This window comes from Hermetia illucens, chromosome 2, assembly GCF_905115235.1.
Source record: "Hermetia illucens chromosome 2, iHerIll2.2.curated.20191125, whole genome shotgun sequence".
Classification (NCBI taxonomy): Eukaryota; Metazoa; Arthropoda; class Insecta; order Diptera; family Stratiomyidae; genus Hermetia; species Hermetia illucens.
The window spans coordinates 110,623,753-110,648,754 of NC_051850.1; the positions used below are offsets into that span (position 1 = coordinate 110,623,753).

A 25,002-nucleotide genomic window follows, 5' to 3' on the forward strand; every position below is an offset into this window, starting at 1 on the left:
TGGTTCGACAAAAAATAAATCAGGATTTTGTAGGTAAGCCAATACCGAGCTTAAAACTTACGACATGCATGCAATCTTAAGCCGGGTTGCGGGTAACAATTAGAGTTTCAAAGCGACCATTCGGGCCGAGAATTGTTATTGTATAATGTCCCCCGCTGAATCTATATACCTCCCCAATCGCTAAACCTTAGCCTAGTTGAACATCTGTAGCATTTGCTCGAAATTCAGGTTCATACACGGCACATCTCCAAAAGTCATTTCAGGAAGATACTGAGGAAACTAGCATCGAAATTTTCCCCGAAGTAATTCAACACCTCTCCAATTCAGTGCATTATTTTACAATTATTATTGCGTATATAACATTGAAATTGAAGTTTAAATTTGGTTGATTTTTATTTTTCATTGTGTCGCCTCATATTCAGATTTGTGCTCTTCAACCTTCTCCACTCTAAAACAATGTACCAACAATATTTTGGTAGTCACATTATACGATATACATGGGTATAATGCAAAGTATAATAATAGAAGAATTGAAAATCTTTTCTTTTTGCTTGCTCATATAAAACTACTATTTACTACCTTTTTGCCACATTTTTAGTATCGCAATTTTCCCGCTTGCGACAACACTGCTCACGACCTACAATATCTGACATCCATCATCGCACCGAGGAAAGCCAACATGTTCATAGGCTGCGATGCCAATAGGGGGCACAGACTTTGGGGCAGTTCGGAAATCAACGAAAAAGGTGAGTTTCTCTTCGATTTTATTATTAACACAAACCTAACAGTGCGCAATAGAGGTCTTCCATATCCCCCGCTTGAGGAACTATAGCAGTTAGTGGGAGGAACTTGATAGACTCCTATTTACCTACAATGGAACTTTCAAGATGCAAAGCTGGAGAGTGTCCGATCAGAGATCCTTCTTGTCTCAATTCCCAGGAGGATCAACTAGGGAAAGTTTGATGAAGTTACCAAGAACGAACCCTCCGGTGCTCCCAATAACATATTGACTGGACGGACAAAATGGAATCAAAGATTGAGACTCTGAAGACGGCATTCGAAATGGCCTTTAGCGTTTCCTGCCTTGCAAAATATAGCAAATAACACATGGGCCATTAAATTCCGAGACTAAGAGTCACGATTGCCATAATGCCATGTTTTCGATAGAACCAACTTTTTTCATGGCATTCGGTTTGGTAGTTTTTGAGATATTGAAGGCTAAGTGACGATAGATTTGTGTTTGTTTAAACGATGGGAAAACCGAATTTGACATGTCAATCAAACACTGTTTTTTAATGGGGGAAAAATACTGTTCGAACTGAAAAATAGTTGAAACAGTGTTACCCAGAAATGTGCGACGTTCAAACGTGGTCGAACATCTACTGAAAACGCAGGGCACCCAATTGAGGTGAGTGCGCCCGAAAACATCCAAAAAGTTCAAAAAATAGTTATGTCCGATCGTAGAGCGAAAGCGAGATTGGAGGACAGGTAAAATCCTGAAGATATGAAAGTGCAGTGTGTCCCAAATTGTGCATGACAACTTGGATATGAAAAATATTGGTCCAAGTGAATGCCGCGTTCGCTAACAGTGGAGCAGAAACAACGGCGAATTGATGATTCAAAGCGCCGTTTCCAGCTGTTTACGCAAGATAAAAAGGATTTTTTGCATTAGTACATAACAACGGATGAAACGTGATCATTATACGCCGAAGACAAAAACAGCGTCAGCCGAATGGAGACAAAAGGGTGAAAGCCGGCTAAAGCGTCCGAAGACACAACAGTCAGCAGGTAAGGTCATGGCCCCTGTGTTTTGAGACATCCACGGAATTTTGCTTTATGAAGTATATTGAATTATTGGATCAATTGATTGGCGCAATTATACAGAAATGGCCTCACATGGCAAAGAAAAAACCGCTGTTTCACCGATTCACAAGTCGATTAAAACAATGGGGAAATTACACAATTCGAATTGCTCCCACAACCCTCATATTCACTCAATCCAGTCCCATCTGACTTTTAGTTGTTCGCAGATCTCAAAAGGAAGCTACTGAGGTCAATTATCAGACTAAAGACAGTATTTTATAAGAAAGTTTAGAAAAACGCTGGAATGATTGTATCGCTATGGAAGGCAACTAATTTGATGAATAAAGTGGAATTTTACAAAAAAATGTTTGTTTTTTTTGTTAGTTTCGGGACTTATTGACTCATGTGTTATATTGCCACCGTGGTGACAACAAGGGGGAATTTAATTCAGAAACCCGCTTGGGGGCTATGCAGTCGTGTGAGATTATCGAATGGGCAATCACTGAGAACAAAATCAGCATATAAATTTCCGACCCGGTAAGACTAAAGCCAGTCATAGAAAGCAGGGTTGTATCGTCTATGTGTTCTTTTAATGTACACAGCGCTGGTTCGTCCATTCCTACAGTTCCACTGTGTGGTGGTCGGGACTGAGCAAAAATTAAATAAAATCAAAGTTAATAGGATTCAAAGAGCCGTATGTGGCAGATGCCCTCTAAGACTCTTGTATCTCCTCCCCTTGACCACCGCATTAAATACATTGTACCGTGTAGTGTCATCGAACTCCATGAGTGGACAGCAAAGCCGCACATCTTCTTTTTCTTCAGCCTTTGTCCCCTTCACAAGCGAGGTCGGCTCGTCGTGATCGGTTTCGCCATTTGGTTCTATCAAATGCTGATCTGGATGCAATCGCGAAACTTTCAAATCCCCACCCAGCATATCAAGCCACCATTGTTTCAACCGGCCTTTCGATCGCTTACCATTGAGTTCGATGTTCAGACCAATCTCGGCAAGTGAATTATTATTAGCGCTAATTACGTGGTCATACAATCCAAGACATCTCTCTCACAATTTTTCCATGATCGGTGCAACCGCGAATCGATGGCAAATTATCCTCATTTCGGATGTGATCAAAACGTATCACGCCACTAGTCCAAAACAACATCTTCGTCTCCATTACCGCAAGACGCCCTTCATTGTCTTTTATAGTCAGTCAACACTCAGAATCATAGAGAGCGACAGAACGGACTACATTGCGGTAAATTTTGCATTTCAAACGTTCATTGATATGTCGATCACACGTACGAAATAGAATCAAACCGTTTAGGATCACAGCGTAGAGTGAGCCCAACCAAGTGAAAGAGGGGAGGACATTGATAAATAGTAAGAATACGCAGGCACTGTAAACCACATGTCTCTCGGAGTTGAAAGATCAGTTTCAACGTGACCTAAGGTGAAATCAGCTGATTCGTTGTAGCTCTAATTCTGCGAAAAGTGTGCCACAAGACCTGACTGCCTACAGAAAATCTATGAGCGATACCACGACCGTCTGGTTGTGGATAACATCCTCCTCAGCTGTTGCGGTGGGCGGGTCACTTAATCCGTATGGATGAGGATGATCCAAACCGAAAAGTCTGTAAGGGCAATATCCTACCTGAAATGGAGCAATGGCGTAGGTCAGGACGCCAGACAACTTTTAGGAATATCGAATGTCTGGAGTTCCTTATTAAGGCAGACCGGCAGGCCTAGACCGGATGCCAGTTGTTGCGCCGTTGATGATGATAAAAGTCGTTAATTAAAGGCTTTTCATCAACGATGGTGAGCAGATTAACAAACTGGAGCTTTTCTGGTGAAACTTTACCTCTGATGAGCTGCTCCAGACCATCCAAATAGAAACGAAATCAATCTTTTATCATTGTACCTCAGCTGAACAAATGTCATCAGCGTAGTCGAAGTGTTTGAAGAAAAATATTATCGTCCATTAAAGTCCGCCACGTCCTCAGGGCAAATCAGTATGGAGAACAACACCGACAATAAGACAGAATAGTATCGAGGGCAGATTGCAACCTTATCAGACTCCGTTTTAAACCTCAAATTCATCTGAAATGCTACTTCGATGCAACACGTAACATTTTTCACCACATCTCGCTCTAATAATAGCTATTAATTCTCCCAAATAGCCCTCATCCATAGAAGATTCCAAATACACCCTTTGTGCACGCTCTCGAAAGCCTCTCCCATTGACTTGTTCTCCCACAGAATCACAGGCCTTGAGCAAACTGGCTCTGAATTTGGAAAGAGAGACAAGCAAAATGAGACAAAAGATTAACACAACAAAAACAAGATTCTCGGTCTGGCTGGCCATTGTACTCTTCCTATCTGCATAACCGGGCAGAACAGCGAGCGCGTCAATTTGTCAATCTGATGATGGCACCGAGCTTAATATCAGCCGACGCATCAATAATGGTAGATCCGCCTTCACACACCTGTCTCCGCAATGTAATCGGTGTTCTCGAGCCCGCGAAAATCTCGATCGAAGAGCTTAGACGGTGTACGGGCCAGGTGTGTTGACTAGAGGGCAAAAGTGACAGTGAATGGGTCGCACTTTAAGAAAGGGCGGCCTCTATTACCTTCTATGTCATACAGTTCAATCTACTATCACATAGTGGCCAACAAATAGGTCGCCCTAGAAAGACATGGCGCTGGAAGTGTACTAAACAAACTCCGGCTGTTAAAAGAGGCTTATATAAAAATTTTCTATCTCGTGCGGGTGTTTTCAAATTATATATACAGCTTTCTGAGGACCAAAAGATCACCGAAAATGAACAACGTCGTGGTCGACCTGCCTCAGTTTCAACTTCGCAAACAGTGACCGTAATCAAGGAAAATCGAATGTTGCAGAGAATGTAAATGCCGATAAAGAAACTGTCAGAAAAGTTTTATATGGCGATGTTGATCGCCAAAAATTAATCCCTAACCAAAAATTTCTTCCCCAACAGATTTAATCAAATTTTCTCGAGAGGCTAGATGAAGAGTCTGACCTTTTTCACCATCACTTGTGATGAAACCTGGATATTTCAATACGATGTTCAAACTAAACGGTAATCCGTGCAGTGGAAACAAGGGTGTCGAGATCAAAAATGGTAATCGTTTTTTCTCGACATTAATGCTACCTTGATGATTTAATGGATTCCAGAGGGTCAAACTGTGAAGGTTTAGCAACCCTGCGAGAGAAAGTTGTGGAAGATCTATGCGCAAGGATAACGCACTTACTCATAACGCGCTGTCCGTAAAGCAATATTTAGAGGAACTCCACTTGCGTATTTTTTTCAATTTCCGAAGATCAAGTCTACCTCTAAAATAACCCGATACGAGTTTATTGAAAAGGTAAAACAAAAATCGGCGAAGCTCCAAAGTGCTCTTACAAAAAACACTTCCGGGATTGCTTTGAACAATGGAAAAATAAACGAATCGCGGAATATGTGACGATAGGAGGCGAGTACTTCGAAGGGAAGCACTCGATTCTAGAATAATTTTGAAAATAAAACTTTTTTTATAAGCAGTCTCGTTATTTAATGACCAGACCTCGTATTCGTTGCAAAAAGTTTATGGTAATTTTGAAAATCGCCTTCAAGAATCTACACATTATAACGACCAGCAGACTAGGTAGACACCCATTGGAAATGTATCAGGCTCTTTGCCCCAGTCCTGTACTTTGGTATTCAGGAAACGAAAAGTGTTAAAGAATACATTAAAATTAATAAGGAATTCGAATTGAATTTTGGTTCCTGCAGACATATCAAGAGAAGAATAATATTACCATAAAATTGACTGGAGGAAACACTTATTATCGAGTGCATGGTATCCATTCGATCGAATGGAATACTTAAATTGACTGTGTTTGAATGAGTTTTGTGCAAAATATCTGAAATAATTTATCATCCTAATTATCCTATAACTAAGTTTTCAGTAAAACCTTACAAGTTAATTACAAACATATAACAAAAGTACTTAACGAATAAACATACCCATATATTACTAGTTGAACGAAGTATTATTGACAACTGAATAGGCAAGGGATGATGGCAAAAGCGCATGCAAGCAAAGTGTCGTTAGTTACGTTTTGCGAAAATAAGCCAATTGGAAATATACGAGCAAAATGTTAGTCAAACAACACGGAAATACAAAAATGTGTGATTGTTAGTATAAACTGGAAAACAACGAATGAAAAGTGTAAACAATTAACGCCTCGTACCTTGTTCCCGCTGTCGAATTTCAACCGCCACGAAGGCCTTCGTTCCGCAGCGTTCATATGTAACGGAGACGAAGGCATCGACTCAGGTCTCCTTCCAGATCTTTCGTCTGCAATTTCATCAGTTCCCGTAACAGTCGGCCTCGTTGTTAACCCCACGCTCATGATGTCAGTATTCGACTGGCTAACACTCTCATTATACTTGTTCGCCTCGTTCCTAAGCTTTTCAGCTAACGTTAAGGAGTTGGCATTGTCGATATCGAATAGCGAACGCTTGTCCTTAGCATCCCTAGGTGTCCTAAGCGTAACTTCTTCTTCTAATGGACTAGATAAATGTGGCTTGGCTCGTTCTGATTCTGATGCTGATCGACTATCGACTGTTAAAATTGTGGGTGATGCTGTTCGGATTACATCTTCGGCGTTTGCATCTGTATCAGTCTTTTTGTAAGCGCAATTACTTGAAAGAGGCACATTGAGGGTGGCCGAAACGTCAGTGAAAACATCATCCCTATCATTATCTCCACCATCATCTGATCTACTTTTGTCATCATTCGTAAAATCTAAATCTGCTGAATTGGACGGATCCGAGCCTATCGTCGAGGTTGCGGGATGTTGAGATGGTGGCAAAGTATACGACACATTGCTATCACTAGTCAGTTCCTCCGAAGCGGCCGAATCTGTTATCCTTTCCCTATCTTTCGTCGAACTAGACGTGGGCACGGTCATTGTAAATGTTGCGGATATTTCTTCTTCAGCACTATTCGATGTGGCACCGCTTGGAGCGGGATCAATTGGTTTGAATCCTACTAGCACCGAATTATCATCAAACGAAGCCGATGTTGTCGAAGGAACTCGATCGTTTAACGTTACATTAACAGTAGGTGTTGTTGTGGTTGTATGCGTGATGGATGGTGTTTCGGTGGTGATGGTATTTGGAACTTCATTCTGTTAATATTAGCAATACACAAATAAAAATGTGGCAACGGGACAATAGCCCTCATAATTGAATATGTATCTCTGAGACATAGACAAAACAATTTCAACATTTTCTTTGCAGATAGATGGGGAGAAGCTAATTAAAAACCGTGTTTGTGACTGTAATAGGATATAACACTTAGCACTGAATGTTATTGAGAACACCAAAACAACAGGGCTAAAATTTGAAAGTTTAGCAAAAGAAATATTTTACCGATCCCATATTCGAAGAATAAGTTGTGAAAGTGTCTAACAACAATAAATACACCTCATGAAATGACTCATGTAAATCGTGAGCTAACCTAAATCTAAAAAATAAGATAAAGCCTATACCAAGATTATTTGATAAGAAATCAGTTTCTCTTATCGAATTCGTCATCCTTTAAATTATATTGACTACTAAAAATTGGAGAAGTGAATGCGTTCTCATGGAATACCACATCAATCGAATATGCGAATTTCAATTAATAAATGGATTTTATCATTAAAATGCCAAGGTAAAAATGTGGGTTAAGGCTTGGCAAATTTAAATCATAACGTGTGTTCAGAAGAAACAGTGAGACGCCAGCAAGGAAATAAAGTCAAATGAAGTGGAAAGAACATTGAAATGGTCGATGCTGAAAAAATGTTGTGTCTAAAATAACCACAAAAATAGTTAGATAAAAGACAAAACTTGGAACAACAATTCTCCACAGAGTTAACAAAGTTCCAAACTTGAGAGAGAAATATTTTGAAAAAATTAAAAAATACCCTAGGGCAAGATATGAGAAGTAGCACATTGAGTTTTCAGTCGTCAAGATTGTGGCCTGTGATGCGAACTCTCCCCTCGACCACCAGAAAACGGAAACGGAATGAGAGACTATCCTTTGAATACTTAAAAGAACCTGGCAACATCAATCCAGGGTATAGAGTACCTAGACTAACTTCTAAGAAATAGAATGGCTGATTGAGCATCACATTCGCGAGTATGCGATGGGGGTGTTTGTGGACGTTGAAAGGGTGTTTGATTGTGCACCGTTCCAAAAACTGTGTGATATCGCCAGAAAGTATGGTTTCGATGAAACTTTAATTAAGTGGATCTATGCTATGCTAACGCAGAGATTGCTGGGTGTTAAAGTGGCTATTGATCGCTAGATGACAATAGAAGTAACGAAAGGCTGTCATCAAGGATATGTACTATCACAACGTCTATGATGCTGAAATCTTCGAACGGTTTGTAGAAATATACAACTTGATTGACAGTTGGTGCCCCAGGCATGGGGTCTCAGTAAATCCAACTAAAGCCACCATAATATTATTCACAGAAAGAAGGAAACTGAATGGCCTTTGCGTAGCGAAGATGAGAGTTACAACGCTTCAACTGTGCGAAGAAGTGAAACATCTATGAGTTATTCTAAACAAACATTTGGAACAAACATATAGAGGTAAATATTAAACGAGTTATCTCAGCCTATAGATTGTGCAGGCGGAGATTCCCCTCATATAGTAATGCGGATATGTGTTGCTATCATAGGCCGATGTTCGCTTAAGCGTCCTTAGTCTGGTGGCTTACAGTAAAACAAAAGAGTTTTCGTTGCAAACTAGCCTCACTGCATATGGAAACTGTCCATATGGAAATTACTGGTACCATGAGCGCGACATCCGACATCACGCTAAATTCATTATGCAGCCCTCGGATATATATCAGCACCGCAATGAGAGCAGCTCATGGAATAGTACGTTTAGGTCTATACAGAAACAATGGACGTAAGGGGCACAGAAAATTCCAAGAGATATTGGGGGAGCTGAATGCAGTTTTCTTAGTGCCTTTCGATTCTCGGATCCGCATACATCTGTTTAGTAGAAGATATGATGTTATTTTTAAACGTAGCGAAAACTGGAATGCCCCAGAAGAATATATGGCAGTATTTACTGGGGTCTTCTACATTTTTCTTCTTTTTCTTCAGCCTTTGTCCCGTTCACAAGCGGGGTCGGCTCGTCGTGATCGGCTTCGCCATTTGGCTCTATCGAATGCCTGATCTGGGTGCAATCTTGAGGCTTTCAAATCCCCATCCAGCGTATCAAGCCACCGTTGCTTAGGTCTGCCTTTTGGTCGTTTACCATCGACTTCGATGTTCAGACCAATCTTTGCAAGTGAATTCTCGTTTGCACGAATTGCGTGACCATACCATCGAAGACGCCTCTCTCGCAACTTTTCCACGATCGGTGCAACCCCATAACGATCGCGGATATCCTCATTTCAGATGTGATCTAAACGTGTGACGCCACTAGTCCAACGTAGCATCTTCGTCTCCATTACCGCGAGACGCCGTTCATTTATGGTCGGCCAACACTCTGGTGCAAGAGTCTACCCTTCGAATAGAAACGAAAAGCGGACTTTTCTCTTAGGGCAATATGCTACGCTCTTGACAAACGCCCCAATGACACCGTTGAGCAATGCTTTTATTACCATTGTTTAAACTCTATTTTAAAATGGTATGCACATGGTCACTATGATATAGATGGAAATGAACATGAATGGAGTGTCGGTAGCAGTGGCTATTGCCGCTATAAAAACTGCAAACAAGCTGCTCGTACGGATAAGTCGCAGAGTCTAATTACTGCTAGTAACGTAAAACTTTTCCTGCCAAAATCAAACAAACATGCTGTAGTTTGTCCTGTTGAAAAGCAGGAAGACATGTAGAAGCATTGCGAAGATTTTGACGGGTCATAATTCATTAGTTGGACGTTTGAGTAAAAACAGGGATTCTACCTATATATATAATGAGGAGGCAGAATCAAGCCTACGAACGCATCAGATATCACGTTTTTGCTGCTGATGTATTCCAACTACAGGAGGTAGGATCACATCAACTTACGGAAATCCTGTGATACATAAGCAAAAATGAAATGTTTTGTTAGACGGGGGAGTCGAGTACAATGAACCACTAAGTTCTGAGTGCTCAGAGGGTTTGCCTCTCTCCCATCTAATGAACGCACATGATGCAAACTAATTGCTTCTATGAAGACCTTATCAATTTTGTCTTGGTTGCAGATACTCAACTAATAAAGAAAGAAAAGCAAATAACAAAGACAATTTTTTCTTTAATAGCGAAAATGAATTACCGACGCGAGCGTTAGCTTGTTAAGCTTCCACCTGCAACCAGGGACAAAGCCCAAGGTGTGACAGAAAAGAACCTTTTGGACCGAACCTACAGGTACAACTTATTCATGAAAATTAACGAAATCGAATCATTTTTAACGCGAATGGTAATTGACGAATGAATGAGAACCAAAACAAATCGTAGGTGAGCTGTTTGAAAAATGCCAAGTCCAGATTAAAGGCAAAGAAGAAAGAAAGTTTTGTTTTGTGTTCAATGAGATTGCAGAGGAATCAATCACTATAAACTGCTCCTTTCTGGCCAATCACTTAATTCTTATCTCAACTATCAACAACTGACGAAATTGAAGGATCTAGAAGTCAAAAACTTCCAAAAGGAATGGTGCGGTGTTTTATCAAAATAACGCCAGGCTGCACACATCTTTAGGGATGCGTTTCAAAAGCTTGGATAAAAGATTCTACCACACCGGAGGTAGGGTCCGGACCCGGCACCATGCGATTATCACTTTTTCAAGCATTCGCAAAGTCATCTCGATGGTGAAAATTGGCCTCAAGAAATGCTGGTTAAAATGACAAAAGTTGTAACTTGTTAGCTTTACTGTCAAAATAAAGTAAAAACGCTCAGAACATTTTACTTCATCCAATATGTAGATGCCAATTAGAGCATAAGTTGCCGCGATTGGTTCAAAAACCCTAAGCGTAAAATAGCCATTCTGACCGATAGCCAAACGGCCATTAACGCCTCAAGGCTGATAGGACAGTGCTAAACAGTCTGGGCGACACGATCAAGGTCACCCTCATCTGGGTTCCCGGTCATAGGAACATGAAGAAGAATAAGCGGGCTGACAGACTGACCAAGCGGGGCTTTGCACTTGCCAATCCTTCGGTTGGCACAGTCTTTGTCCCGCTGGCGACTGCTAAGGTTGGAATCTACTCTCACTACTTAGCTCACCACTAGCGCGGATTTAGTCCGCCTACAACAAACCTTGATCGAGAACACTTGTACGAAACACGTGCAAATGCGTACAAGATTACGGCGGTCACACTGCCGCCAGGCTAGCCATACCCTACAAATCGCACTGCCAAAGCTGCTGAGAAAAGGGAGAAATCCTCAGGCGCTTCTTTTGCGACTGTCCAGGTCCAGGCTATGAACACTACATTCTTTCTTTCAGAGAGATTTCTTGTTGCAAGATGGCAAAAGTGTCTTTCCTTCGTGAATGCTACAAACTGGCTCTAAAGATCTGAACCGACTGGACTCTGCCCGCTTGCTCTTGCTGCAGCATTCATAGTCTTAAGAGTTCGTGGCATCAAAACGGAGCGGCCACTAATACCTACTTACCTACTCTGATTCGAAAAGTATCCATTCATATTTTTTATTGAGGCTGACCGAAAGCTTAGCGAGGAGACCAGTAACAAGTTGTAGGTATACTATAATACCACTCATTCGCCGCCAAAATATTAGTTTTGAATAAAATGGCAGGAAAAGTTACTACATCAAATGTCCAAAGCTTGGGGTTCTAAAGTAAAAACATGCAAAATTAAAAAAAAAAGTGTTTGGGGATGATGGTACAACTATCTTAACGATGGCAACTCATCGACGGAGACAACACCCAAAGTTGCTAATGTCATTCCTGATGTATCGACCCTAGTGATACAGAATCATACTCAAACGATTTTGCACCAAAATTGACGACAATTGATCAGTAAGTTTCAGGTTTGAGACGCGAACCAGAAAGCGCAGAAAACGAATTCCAGTCATCACAATGGAAATATACAACATCCCTGTAGCCCAAAAAGAGACTGCAGAGGGGGAGTTCAACATGAATACCCTCAACGCGGCACTACTATCAGCAAGAAGTACTACTTAGAGGTTCACCAACGAGTACTAGCAAGAAGCACTGGCTCACCTTGGGCCGTATTTGAGGTTAAATAGCAGTTGACAAATGCATCACTATAACGCGTCCTCTGATTCATTACGGTACTTAAAGACATTTTTACGAAATTCAACCCATATGCGGTACACCAACGTTTCTACTCTCATAACTTCACTCCCACACATCTCATAAAACGAGGATTATTAGTATTACTTTCGACAGTGGCAAAATCTTTGAAAGGAGTGGAGGGTAGCTCAAGAGATGCACAAACGTCGTAAGTGCGTACAAGGCAGTGATATCGCCAAACAAAGGTAAACAACCGCCGCTAATCAAAAAGCTCCATTTGCTTCGGAATATTATTAATACTCCTTTCATACGAGTTCCAAGTGAGGCGAACTGAACATAACCACGAAGGAAGCCCTTGACGCCGCGAGGAAGGTTACAGAAAATGAAGCCCAACGCTTAGATGCTCCCTGAGTGGTTGTCAAGACAGCACCAAATTGGTTCGTTTCAACATTGACTGCACACTTAAAAGAAAATGGTTTTCCTATGTAGTGGAAACGCCAGGAGCTAATGCTAATTCCGACAGGAGCTAGCTAATTCCGAAATGAAATGAGCCACTCATCTACCAATTTTCCGTCTTATAAGCCTATTTGGATTCCGCGAGATCTAATATCAATGCGACCAGTACGGTAAAGAAGATTGCGGGCACAACAATAAACCTTGGACCCTGGTTCCTGTCGATTTACCTCGAATGCCTTTAATTCCGCGAGATGAACTAAAATAATTGAAACTTTAGCCAATTAGGTACTCCCAAATCTTTTGCATATCGTTACGAATGGACTGGGGTTGCAATTAAGATTTGACTGGAGAAGATTAGAACGAGCGATCTTAAATGAATGGAACAACCTGAGGCGTTACACAAGCACCCAACATGGTCCATTCCTGTAAATAAAAATGTATAAAGGCATTTTAACGTAACAGCTCCCTGAAGGGATTACCGCTATTGGTTTTGCAAATTGCAGTTCATCGGAGTAACTATCGTAACACATCATATCAAGGAGAATCGATAAGTAGAATTTTTCCATTCAGTGAAACGTACGTCTTTTGTATACATCCCGAAAATTTCAGACCTGCAAAAGAGTGGAACTTTGCGATAATTAATAGCTATCTTAACTTCACTTTTTGGGTAGGGGAATAACATACCTTCAGAAAGACCCTTATTAAAAATAGTGTAAATGATATATAGCATAGATTAGATTTTTTTCTAAAAGTTGATTTAAAAACGCCTGGGATACACATCTGACCTTTGCTTCGATACTACCGGGAAGAAATTGGGCAATGAATGAGTTCAGAAGATAAGTAAAAGGTTCACATATACGGTTGCCGTGAACCACTATGTGCAGCATAGCGCATCAATTGCAACGCATATTCGTTACTGATTTCTTGGAATGTGCTTCAGTTACTCTTTTGCGGCAATTCAGATGTAATTCCTGGTATTATCCGCGTCTCGAGCGGAACAGTCCTTTAGGAGGCAACAATGCTCGAAAATCAAATCGAGATAGGAATGCGGAATCAACTGTGATTAACACCGAATTGCCATAATTGCCGCTCTTAGAATTGTACAAAGCCGAAGCAAAATTTTCACCGAAAATCGACGAGATACAGGTGTTCAGCGTAGCTGCAGATAACAAGTAGGATGTATGATGATCCAATGACCACAGTTGAATAGCAATCAATGCGGAAAATACTTGAAAAATACTCTCAAGTCAAATTGTAAATCCACAAGAATGATGACATAAGATACTTATCATCATTCTTGTGGAGACAGATTCTATATTATGCCAATAGATACTACAATGAATCAAGGGGAAAAGAGAATGTAGATCATATATTAAAAGCAAGCGAAATTCGATATCAATAAAATGAAATAGATGTCATGCCACCGTTGAAATGAAAGTCATTTTTTGGGATCATTCAGAATCGTAGATTAAGCTTACATCTACCAGCAGACTCCTGACAACGGTCGAACGAAAGAAAAAGTAAAACAAATAATCGTGAAAGGTGAACTACTCAAAAAACCGAAACGCTTCCATCAACAGGTAAGGCGTTTTGTGTTTTGTGACGTAGTTATGAAACTGTATTTGTCAACTATCTTGAAAGGGGTATAACAATGGCAACGAAGTACTACGAATCAATTCTTGACAAACTGAAGTAGAAATGAGGAGAAATTGCCGTACTTAAATTAATAGACAACAGTTCCGCTCATATCTTGGCGGTCAGTATGTCCAAAACTGGTGAACTACATTTCACCCGAGCTGATCATAAGCGTAATCATTTCCTCCTTTACTTCAAAGTTTGACACGATAGAGCTTCTCACAAAACTATTTTGTAGGACGACTATTGTTTGGAGAAGTTAAAAAGATGACAACATCCTTAGAAGGAATTTATCAGGTTGAAAGGAGACTATGGCGAGAAACAAAACGACTTCACTTCGAAATAATAATCATTGCGCCACCGCCAGCTTAATATCTGAATCAAATTAATTGATTTTCGATACTTTTTCGAAATTTGAAAAAAAACCAAAAACAAGAATCCATTCGTCTTACATTTTCGAGGATGCTTTACAAGATGCAACAATCGCTCACAGATATTTCAACTACAGTCTATATCACACATTGTTCAAGTAAAACGAATCTACTCTCTTTTATCTACAATCACAGCAAAATATAGGATTTATTCGTCCTAAAAACTAAAATCAAAAATTCTGAAATTGTTTTGTCTAAGTCTAATACATCACACAGCTAAATGAATTTTTCCGACTTTTCAAAAATGTAAATGGATGTTCAAACGTCCAACTTATTAAATTAAATATAATGAACAATTTCACACGCACAATGTCTAGTGTAGTGATAAATAAATTTTGAAAAACAAAAAGAAATCATAAAAACACCTTCTCCTTGTTTTCTGTTGTTACATGTTGAATAAAAAACATTTAATTATGTGAAATCCAAATAATCCAAGTGAATATAAAACATTAAAAACTAAAATCCAACTCAAAACAAAAGCCCTCTCGCCCAAGCGTATCATTATTAAAATAATTTCAACAAGTTTTGTTCTAATATCGCTACCCAGAGGATTTAGGTTAATGGTAAGCTTCTGAGGAAGTCAATACTTACATTCGGGTTATTGTTGTTATTATTAAGATTTTTCTTCTTAACAAGTTCCTCAGCACTTTTGATCTCATCCAATGTGACACCTTGTGTTGAGCGACGAGTTTCACGGACTCTCTTCGCGTGAGCCTTACGTTGTGTCTCACTTTCTTCATCACGAACTGGTGGCACAAACGACCTATTGTAGAAGAAACCAAAGGTGAGTTCTTTTGTTTTAGAATAAAATAATATTTCAAATTAGTCGATGACATTTGAATATGATACGAAACTAAAGGCACAGTGAATAGATAGATGATTTCAAAATAATCTGTGCGACAGAATTATTGTTTCGCTCCTGTTAGGCGACTCCTTTCGAGGAGTTTATTAGCATCAAAATATTTTAGGTAAATCCGATACCATTTAACAGAAATTCCAATAAAATACATGAACGTATACCGTTATTGTCAGATAATTAAGATAAATTCAAATTACTTTGCTGAGCAATATGGAAAAAATAATAAAAATTATGTTTATCAGTTCTAATTTCCAGTATTATTAAAAATTGACATTAATGAATTTGTCTAAATAAACTTTTCTCTCTATTTAGACCCGTCCTTTCCTATATATCTTCTACCACCACAATCCATTTTTGTACCATATTCAAATAAAAAATGTTAATGTACAAAAAAAAACAACAGACACATCAAATGAAAAGACGTGAAGCACTTTGTCATCAATTTCACAAAGAAGTTGTTACGTTTGAAGTATTGTAAAATTCATTATAGTAAACAATCCAGCTAACAGTCGGTTATACTCAAAAAATTAAGTCTAGTGTAAAGCGTCTATTTTAGTTTCAGTTTTAATATTTAGGGAGATTTGGCTAAGTATTCCCAAGCTTTCCACTACTTGGTAGCAAGGTTTCTATTTTGTTTGCATTTCTTACTAAAAAATCTCATTAGATTAGATTAATCAGTCTTTTAACATAAAACAACCGCACACAACAACTGCGAGATAAATTATCTCATATTTGATCCGACATTTAAAAGTCGGAATTCAAACAATTACTTGAAGAAATTTTTGAAAAGAGCTCCGGGAGACATTTTACTACGGAACGATCCTGAATCGTTACTTTTCGATTTTCCATTGGAAGCTGTTTCCGCTTTACCGTTTTCATTTTCAACCTCGTTATCAAGACTAAATGGTAAAATACGAATTGAAATTTCTGGTTAAGAATATAGAATATGGGCAGACACTTTTTTGATCAAGTTTCATATAAATTTAGAAAAAGAAAATAAACAACACTTAAATAATAATGTGATGAATTGTTTGTAGAAAATAAATGTAATCAGAATAAAAGTACATGGGCCATCAAATTGTTATAAATTAGTAACTTGCAAAGTAATGTAGCTGAAAGTTCTATTAATAAACGCCACATTCCTAACGCAGTCTCTGGGGTCAAGCAGAATAGACTGACGCGGAGTATAGCTCCTTGATGCCAACCTGACTCTCTCTGAGGGTGATATATCTAGCTTTGAGGGTGATATGTGGCTCTCTAGGAGCTAATCCTCTCATCCACCAAGAACGTTCGTGCGTGGTGATAGCCACACCCTGTGACGCTACTATTACAAAATGCTACAGATCTATACTGGGAAATCGAAAAACACCTCTCGCAAACCGAACTGTGCCCATTGGATAGATTCCCTCACTATTACCTGGCTACCTCAGTGAATAAGTTTGACCTTACCGTACTACAGGGGGCTATGGTACGGCGAAATAACATTAGAATGAACATAGAAAAGCTAATATCAGGAGCAGGAGACTATCGAAAACCTTGCCACTAGGCAGATGTGCAAGGGATGGAGCGTGTAACTTGTGTTCACCGGGGTACGCTTTCGATCAGGTCACATATTGGTGGACTGCACGACAGAGGACACCGCGAAGTGGCTTAGTACTATAGCCCATCAATTTCCAGTCTAAGAAGGAGAAGGACTGTTGACATGTGCTTGGGATGATATATCAGGAGCGACAGAAAATGTCATGGGCTTCCTAAGTGCTCAGAATAAGGTCTTCAGAAACAAGGTGGTGAGGAAGAGTAAACTCTTCATGATCGGAGTGGTTGACCGATCCCTGGAAGCCATCAAACTTCGAAGTTGCCATATCGACTATAGATTTGACAACATACCTGTGCACGTGCACAGGGAAAATGACTGGACCAAGCAAGGAAATAAACCTGCTCCCCAGTGAAGAGAAGAAGCTGGACAACCTAGACCTACATCCATGTCGATGAAGAAAATTGATACTTTGATAGTGAAGAAGAGCTCCAAACAAAAGTTGCATCTGCGCTAATTGCAAGATCAAGTTCCAAGGATAATGTTGCAATAGTGCTGGCTCAAGGAGCCCTGCGTGTACCGGGGGCAGATTCACGATCTGCAAGGAGGAAACATGCATGAGGAAACATCTCACTACCATTACAAAAATGCATTTATTGAAATTTACATAAAAAATCGATGTTCACATTTCTTTAAAATTTAAACAATTATTTCATCGAAGGGATATATCTATAAGAAATTTTATGTAATTTCCAAAAATTATATCAAATCTGCGATTAAATGATCGAGGAAGTGGAAAATTGTGATTTTTTTAGGAAGATCAAGCTTTTTGACATTCTTCATGAAAAAAAACGGTATAGCTCTGTAACGGTAAAAGATATAGCGCCCATTCCATGTACCAATTTTCCTCAAACGAGAGGTACTATCCACCATTAAAAGTAGTACCATCATAAACGGGTCATCCTGTATAGTTCGCTCAAAAATGAGGAACTCTTAGAAAATTTTGCCGGGAATGATCACATATAGATACAATGGAATGAAATATTACAAAACGCGATTACGATTTTAGTAGTTGAAATAGATAAAAACCAGATTTCATTCGAATTAAATATTAACACCAGAACACTTGGTAACGTGACAATGTAATGAATCGAAGAACTCCGCAGCAATCTAGACAGGAATCCTTGGGGATTAGGATACAAGATCGTAATGCTAAACTTGCAAAGCAAATCGGTCGACGCGCTGATGAATAGTGAAGCACGACATACGTCGTTGCCTCTCTTCCTTATGTACCCCGCTACCCTCTGTTCACGAAAGATGAATTGATCGCAGTAGTAGAGGAGTACCTATAGAGATCATTAAGTTACTAACAAACGAACATCCACGGATGCCGCTGGATATCTATAACATCATCATCATCATCAACTGCACAACAACCGATATCCGGTATAGGCCTGCCTTAATAAGGAACTCCAGAAATCCCGGTTTTGCGCCGAGGTCCACCAATTCGATATCCCTAAAAATTGTCTGGCGTCCTGACCTATGCCATCGCTCAATCTTAGGGTCTGCCTTGTCTTCTTTTTCTACCATAGATATTGCCCTTATAGACTCTCCGGGTGGGATCATCCTCATCCATATGGATTAGGTGACCCGCCCACCGTAACCTATTTAGCCGGATTTTATCTACAACCGGACGGTCATGGTATTGCTCATAAATTCATATCTATAACACTTTCCAAAACGTATGGAAAAAGCAACAACTCCGCTTAATAAAAGCAATCATGATTCTACTCAGCCATCCTCATACTAATCACTATTTGTTGAACGCAGCTGACAAACTGCTTGAAAAAAATGCTAGTCGTGACTGGCGTAAACTATTCAAAATTCGCCCTCTGAGAATCAATTACGCCAAAGATCTGGAAAACCGACTCTTGGAACAATCGTAGACGTAGTGGCTGGCGTGGAAAAAGCTCAACGTGGAATTCACTTTTCAGCACAAGCATCCTATTTACAACGTTGGAAATCCGTTCAATAGTTAGGTAGACTGATATAATAGAGGCGCTAGCGTACCACGAAGTTTTTTGGATAGAACTGGTGAACAATATTTATCTAGTGAGAGATGCCACTAGGAACTTAGATGCAAGTCCTGAACAACACATTGCTAAGAAAGAAGTAGCTTAAATGTTCGGATTGCCCGAGACTAAATTTTTGAGCTCAAATTAAATATGCCGATCATCATGGTTATCCGAGTTTGTCTCGCTTCTGTGAGCTTATAATTCCCACAGCGTTAAATGTGATGGTAGTGAAACTATAGCATAGTTTGACTGTGTGTATAGACTATACTCCATTAAGTAGTGAACAGGGAACACTGACATGATAAGCAAGCTGATGGGAAGTCCAGGAGGTCCTGCGCAGAGCAAAATAAATTTCTAATGGCAAATACAAATTTGATTCTGCTCTATAGCATGAAAATACGGAATGATACACTTCAGATGCAAAGTTGATGAAGAATTTATAGTTATAGAATGAGCAAAAGGGGTTTTTACTTTCGGTAAAGCAGCAAAAGCTAAAATTTCATGGTTATAACGTGTATTACCAGAAGTAACTTCTTTTGCACTAAACAATGGCAGGTGCTCATCTTACAGATAAAAGACACCTATTACAACTCAAAAAACATACAGGATAATACGTCTGCTCATCTGTTCAGCTATTTCGAGCAAATGTGATTTTTTTTTTTCTAATTATATTGGACTGATTAGTGGAAGTTTAAATTCCATTTCTTAGAATGATTCACAAACTTCCTTATGTGTTCGTTGTGATTTTCTCTATTACATCCGAAAAGACGTTATTCTAAAGAATGTTTCAAAATCGAGTGGACAAGAGGAGAAGGAACAGGAATGAGCTCACATGGTCAACCTAACAACTCCACAACATTAAACAACCATAGCAGCTGCCGGGTAAAAATTCATTAATTCCGTTCTCTGCTTCTCGGATTTTCCGCCGTAGAGGCAAGTGCTTTTCCTGGGATATGGACACACCTATTGCTTATTGGCTATAGTACATCTTTTCTGAAGGCTAATAATACTGCGTCCTGGAAAATGCTGGTGCTTTAGAAAGGACTGGTAGTGTTCTGTCCGGTTAGGGGAATATTAAAACAGAAGAATATCATGTTGGAAGGAAGAAAAATCTTTATAAGCTTGCAAAACCTAAGCTTTTATAAATTCAATCGCTGGAGATTTAATTTTACACAAATATTTTTTACTTCAGGTAAACGCACAATAAGTTTAAGAGTCCAGCAGTTTAAATCAAAGTTAATGCTGATAAGACTTTCAAATGATTTGTGTCCAAACAAAGTGATTCACTGAATCAAGCTTTTTAAGGTACATGGAAATAAAGTGTTGAATACCATAGAACACATCAAAACGAGGCAAACAGCAAATTAATATAAAACCTCACCTCACTAACAAAGCGCACTCTTTGGAAATGTCAGTCGTGAATGAATCTTAGTGAAGCCACTAATGTGTATTTTCGATGCCCCTATCGAAGACAGTAAAGAAATTCAATGACAAACTCTGTTTCCGTCGCAAGTGAAGTTTTTTACTATATTTTAGGGGGAGGGGTTGTTCCCAAAATACTAGTATATGCAAAATAAAAAACATCACCAGCGAAACGAAAACGGAGTCTACCCCCCTATTTCATCACGAATGAAGTCTATTATTTCAGAGGGAAATGCACAGGACAAAACCAATTCACATCATAAACGCAACAGCCTAACAGTGAGAATATTGAGCGCTTCGCAAACTTAGGAATTTCCGAAATTTGTAAAATGATAAGCAATTGGTTTTCCAAATGCTCAACAGAAGGATCTGCAAAACTTAATCTTAAATATTTTGCATACAACTGGAGCAAACATTTGTTTGCTTCCACAGATTTATCATGAAACACTGAAGACCAAACAAATAGAAATGTAATCACCTTACGGACTCCTGCCCTACGTAACGGCAATATTTATCCAGAGTTCGAGTGTGTAGATTAACCCCCCTTCCTACTAGAATAATGTATAATACGAATAAAAGTACGGTGTTCCATGCACCGCCAAAAAACCTCTTTATTATTTTCTATGACTTCTATAGCTTAAGGTCCTGGCCTATGGACCACAATATGTCATTGTGTTTTGATAGGGAGACTTTGGGGTTCCGTGGCACTAAACAGTTTCAGGTAGGCTTTGATTTCAACTAACATATTACGAAATACTGAAGAATACCGATGATTCGTATGATCAATTAGCGGAAATGCAAAGTAAAAACAAGCGATAAACCGGAAGCTCGGCGCTTCAAGTATGAAAAGTTTTGTTAATTTTTTATGTAAGAATATTTGGCTACACGATTTGGAACCACTTATATATAGCTCGAAATGAAAATGTAATGAATATACCTGGAACCCAATTCGATGTGGTACTGACATTTTATCTCGTGGGGAGTAATAATTTGACGCGAAAGATTCAACTTTGACCTAATATACCTCTGTTAATTTTCACCAAACTTCCAGCATGATGCTTCATATTAAAGCCTATCTTACCACACTTAGCTAACTTAAGGGGGGTTCGCAGAAAATTTGCAAAATACAATAATATATATTATTAACTTTATTTGAACAGATATCGTAACAGGGAGTATTTTGAGGCCTAGACAGCATGTGCACGAATCACCATGATTTTTTCAGATTTTTAGGTTGGCTATTTTTTGAGAACGTTATTACTCGCTGCATGCAAGGGGAATCACAGTTCCCATCTTTACACCATATTTCGTATCAATACGAGTTTCTGAGGAAATGAGTGACAGACAAACAGACGTAGAGGCTATTGTGCTGCATCTCCCGACGATGGATCTAAGACGTATAGAACAATCTGCGGGGTTCCACAAGGATTAGTCCTCGGTCCTCTCCTGTGAATAACAATGTATGACCGAATTTTGAAGTTGCAACTGCCTAAAGAAGTAACAATTATTGGCTTCGCAGACGACATTGGAATGACTATTGAGGCACAAGATATAGAGAAGAAGATCGAAGTCCTCACAAACAAGGCAAATTTTGAAATTATATCTTGGCTAAAAGAAGCTCGTAGAGCATAAAACCGAGGTTATTTGAATCACCAAGTGCAAAAAGTAAACGTCGATAAAAATCAGGATTGACGAAATATACATTCGAAACCAATGCTTAAATACTTATTTGTCATGGTTGACCTAAGACAAATTCAAGAGAGAGAATTTGGCAACAAACACTTCCAGGCCACTACATCGTCAGTAAGAAATGTTAACGAATGTAGGTAGCCCTAGGCAAAGCCATCGACTCCTTATCATGAAGGTTGTTAGCTCCATCTTGCTTTATGTGGCTCCAAGGAGGCATCAGCATTGAAGCTAGAAGCAAATAGAAGAAAAATTGCAGCCCCGTACCGATTGAGGGCTTTACGAACGCTTACGCTCATCCGCTTACATATAACATCAAACGAAGCAGTATGTGTGATAGCAAGCATGATTCCCATCGATATCTTGGCGAACGAGGGACGACGCCTCTATTACCCGTCGTAGGCAATCGTTGAGTCCTGTATCTATCGTCAGCAATCAGCACGAAGTAAAGTAATTTTGCAGTGGCATGATTAATCTAAAAGACGCTGGACTCACAGGATTATTCCCCCAAGCGGATACAGAGTGTACCGTGCATACCTTTATCGCTTTGGGCGACAACTCCCCATATTGCCCGACATGCAAGATGGATGATGAGAGGGGGCCGGGCGAGGCCTCTGAAACATTGAATTATGTGAAACCATCTAAATACGCCAAAGCTCTCTGCGTATACCCACAGAGAACAATGAATTGCGTTAGTTAATAAGTTGCACATGAATCTAAAGGTAAAAAATCTGTTTATCGCAAGTAATAGAGAAAAGGTTTCAAAAAGAAAAGTTTAAAAGTAGTGTACCGTTTCGGTCTTGAATGAAATGCTCTAACACAATTCAAGGCCCTGATCCAATATGGATTGTTGCGCCAACGATTATTATTATTATTATTATTATTTTATATCAAAATCCTATACATATTTGATGATTTTAACTTGATGACCCATAGTATTTTTATTTTCAAACTAAGTCTTCTAATTGGCACTCACCTTCTAACTTGGCCAGTATTAGGTGGAGTAGTATTTGGCGTACTCGGACTAACTGGTAAAGATACTGTTGTTTTCCTAAAAAATAAAGACCATTAAAAAACAATTGATTTCTCCAAGCCCTGCAGCAACGAATTGCTTTCCATTATTGCATTGACTATCTACTTGATTAATTTGTTGGTATAATCGTCATATGGAAATTTGATTCATGCATATTAAGAATGAGAAATGTAATTAGAGGCATTAATTTAATCGAAATAATAAAAGAAAACAGGACAATATACAGTAAAATATTGGAAGTACTTATCCTTGAAATAACAACTATTTCCTCTTTTATCTCCAGGAAACAGCTTTTTCTATAGTGACTTGACTTTTACAATAAAAATTTATGACAAAAACAACAAAAATAAAGAAAACGTACCAAAAGAAAGTTCTCCTAGATGAATTTCAAAACAAAAAAATATCAACAACAATACCTGAGATTTTTATGATCTTTTAAAGATGCAGACCTTTGTACTGAATAATTGTTTGGTGGATTAACGGCACCTAAAACACCTGTTTGCTGAGTAGCTGGTAGTATTGGACACGAATTTGCTTTTATTCTTGCACGGAGTTCATGGTATTTTTGATAGAATCTATATTTAAAAGATGAATAAAAAAAGCAGCAGGACGGATGATGCAAAAATTAAAAATTAATCGATTTGTGTTAAGATTAAATAATTAAGGGATTAGATTAGAAATTAATAATTTGATTGGAATTAACTTTGTTCTTGTATGAATGATGTGGAATGAATGACTTTGAAATCTAAAAAATAAATAATTATTTATGCACTTATTTCAAACACACGCCATAAACCAGGAAAAGGACAACAACTACATCAATTGCGTGTTCAAACATGACAAAGTCAGTTGTAAGGTGTTTAAAGAATTAGAACGATTGATTTGGAAGGTATATTATAAAAATATGAATGTGTGATCAGTATCAAAGCAGTTTAGTGCTCTCAATCAAAAGAATATAATATTTACAGTCGCAAACATAGTATTTTCTAATGATACGTACTTTTCGTCGTTTTCGAAACTTTGTGTACGTCTTAATATCACTTCTGAGTCAGTTGATTTTGCGTCTTTTTCAGGAACTTCTACAAAATAAAAATGCAGGTTTATTTTTTTTTATTATTTTTAAATTCAAATTAAAATAAAAATATTTAATATATGTTGAACAGAAATATTTCAAAATTTGCAGTAAACTCAAAGACATAGAATTAGCCCTATGATTGCGATTAAACTTATAAGTGGTATTGTATGTGTATGACTCACGAAATTGGGGACAACTATTGTTGTTCGAGTAAATAAACTGAAATCTTGGTCTTGCTCTTCGCCGTTGTTCGTTAATTGATATTTAACCACGTACTTTTGTCAAATGGTCGAGTTTGTTGAGCGTCAGCATCTCGAGTTCGTCATCTCGGGTTCGAATAACAATTCGCTATGGATGTTTGTGTTTGGCTTTGTGTTGTCCCGATACTATGGACCTACCGCTTACACACATTGGGGTGAAAATGACAAGGGGCCCACCTGAATTCGCATAAACCTGGTGTGAGGACTTTTATAGGAGCATCCTAAATCACATGTGAAGTAAACCTAATTCGTTTAGATAGCCAATGTCAATTTCTGAAAAGTTACGATTTCTCAGTCTGCTTCCAGAATCGAAAGAGGAAAATCGTACCTAGTTAGCATTAGGTTTTATTTCCTTCTTCAATGGCATACTAACAAAAATCCTAGCCGCCTCAGTTCAGCTATGGCATCCTACAATTTAAAATGCATAGACATTTCTCGCTGATCGTGTCAGTGGAATCCTCGTAACTGA

General features: G+C 38.8%; 1 protein-coding gene across 10 annotated transcripts in view; it reads right to left on the reverse strand.

The window, feature by feature from the left end:
- Window positions 1-25,002, reverse strand: part of LOC119650268 (protein phosphatase 1 regulatory subunit 12B) — a 218,992-nt gene that overhangs the window by 86,672 nt on the left and 107,318 nt on the right. For 4 of the 10 annotated variants that reach the window (XR_005249251.1, XM_038052883.1, XM_038052882.1 and 1 more), the window contains 6 exons: window positions 24,199-24,277; window positions 23,615-23,773; window positions 23,142-23,216; window positions 16,219-16,347; window positions 15,181-15,352; window positions 6,056-6,997 (listed from right to left, as the gene is read on the reverse strand). Coding sequence is in view for 9 of the 10 variants with exons in the window: in XM_038052883.1 (XP_037908811.1) it covers window positions 6,056-6,997; window positions 15,181-15,352; window positions 16,219-16,347; window positions 23,142-23,216; window positions 23,615-23,773; window positions 24,199-24,277 (1,556 nt within the window). In the remaining variant the exon portion in view is untranslated. The remainder of the gene's footprint in view (window positions 1-6,055; window positions 6,998-15,180; window positions 15,353-16,218; window positions 16,348-23,141; window positions 23,217-23,614; window positions 23,774-24,198; window positions 24,278-25,002) is intronic. The other 6 variants (XM_038052884.1, XM_038052887.1, XM_038052889.1 and 3 more) reach the window with 6 other exon arrangements.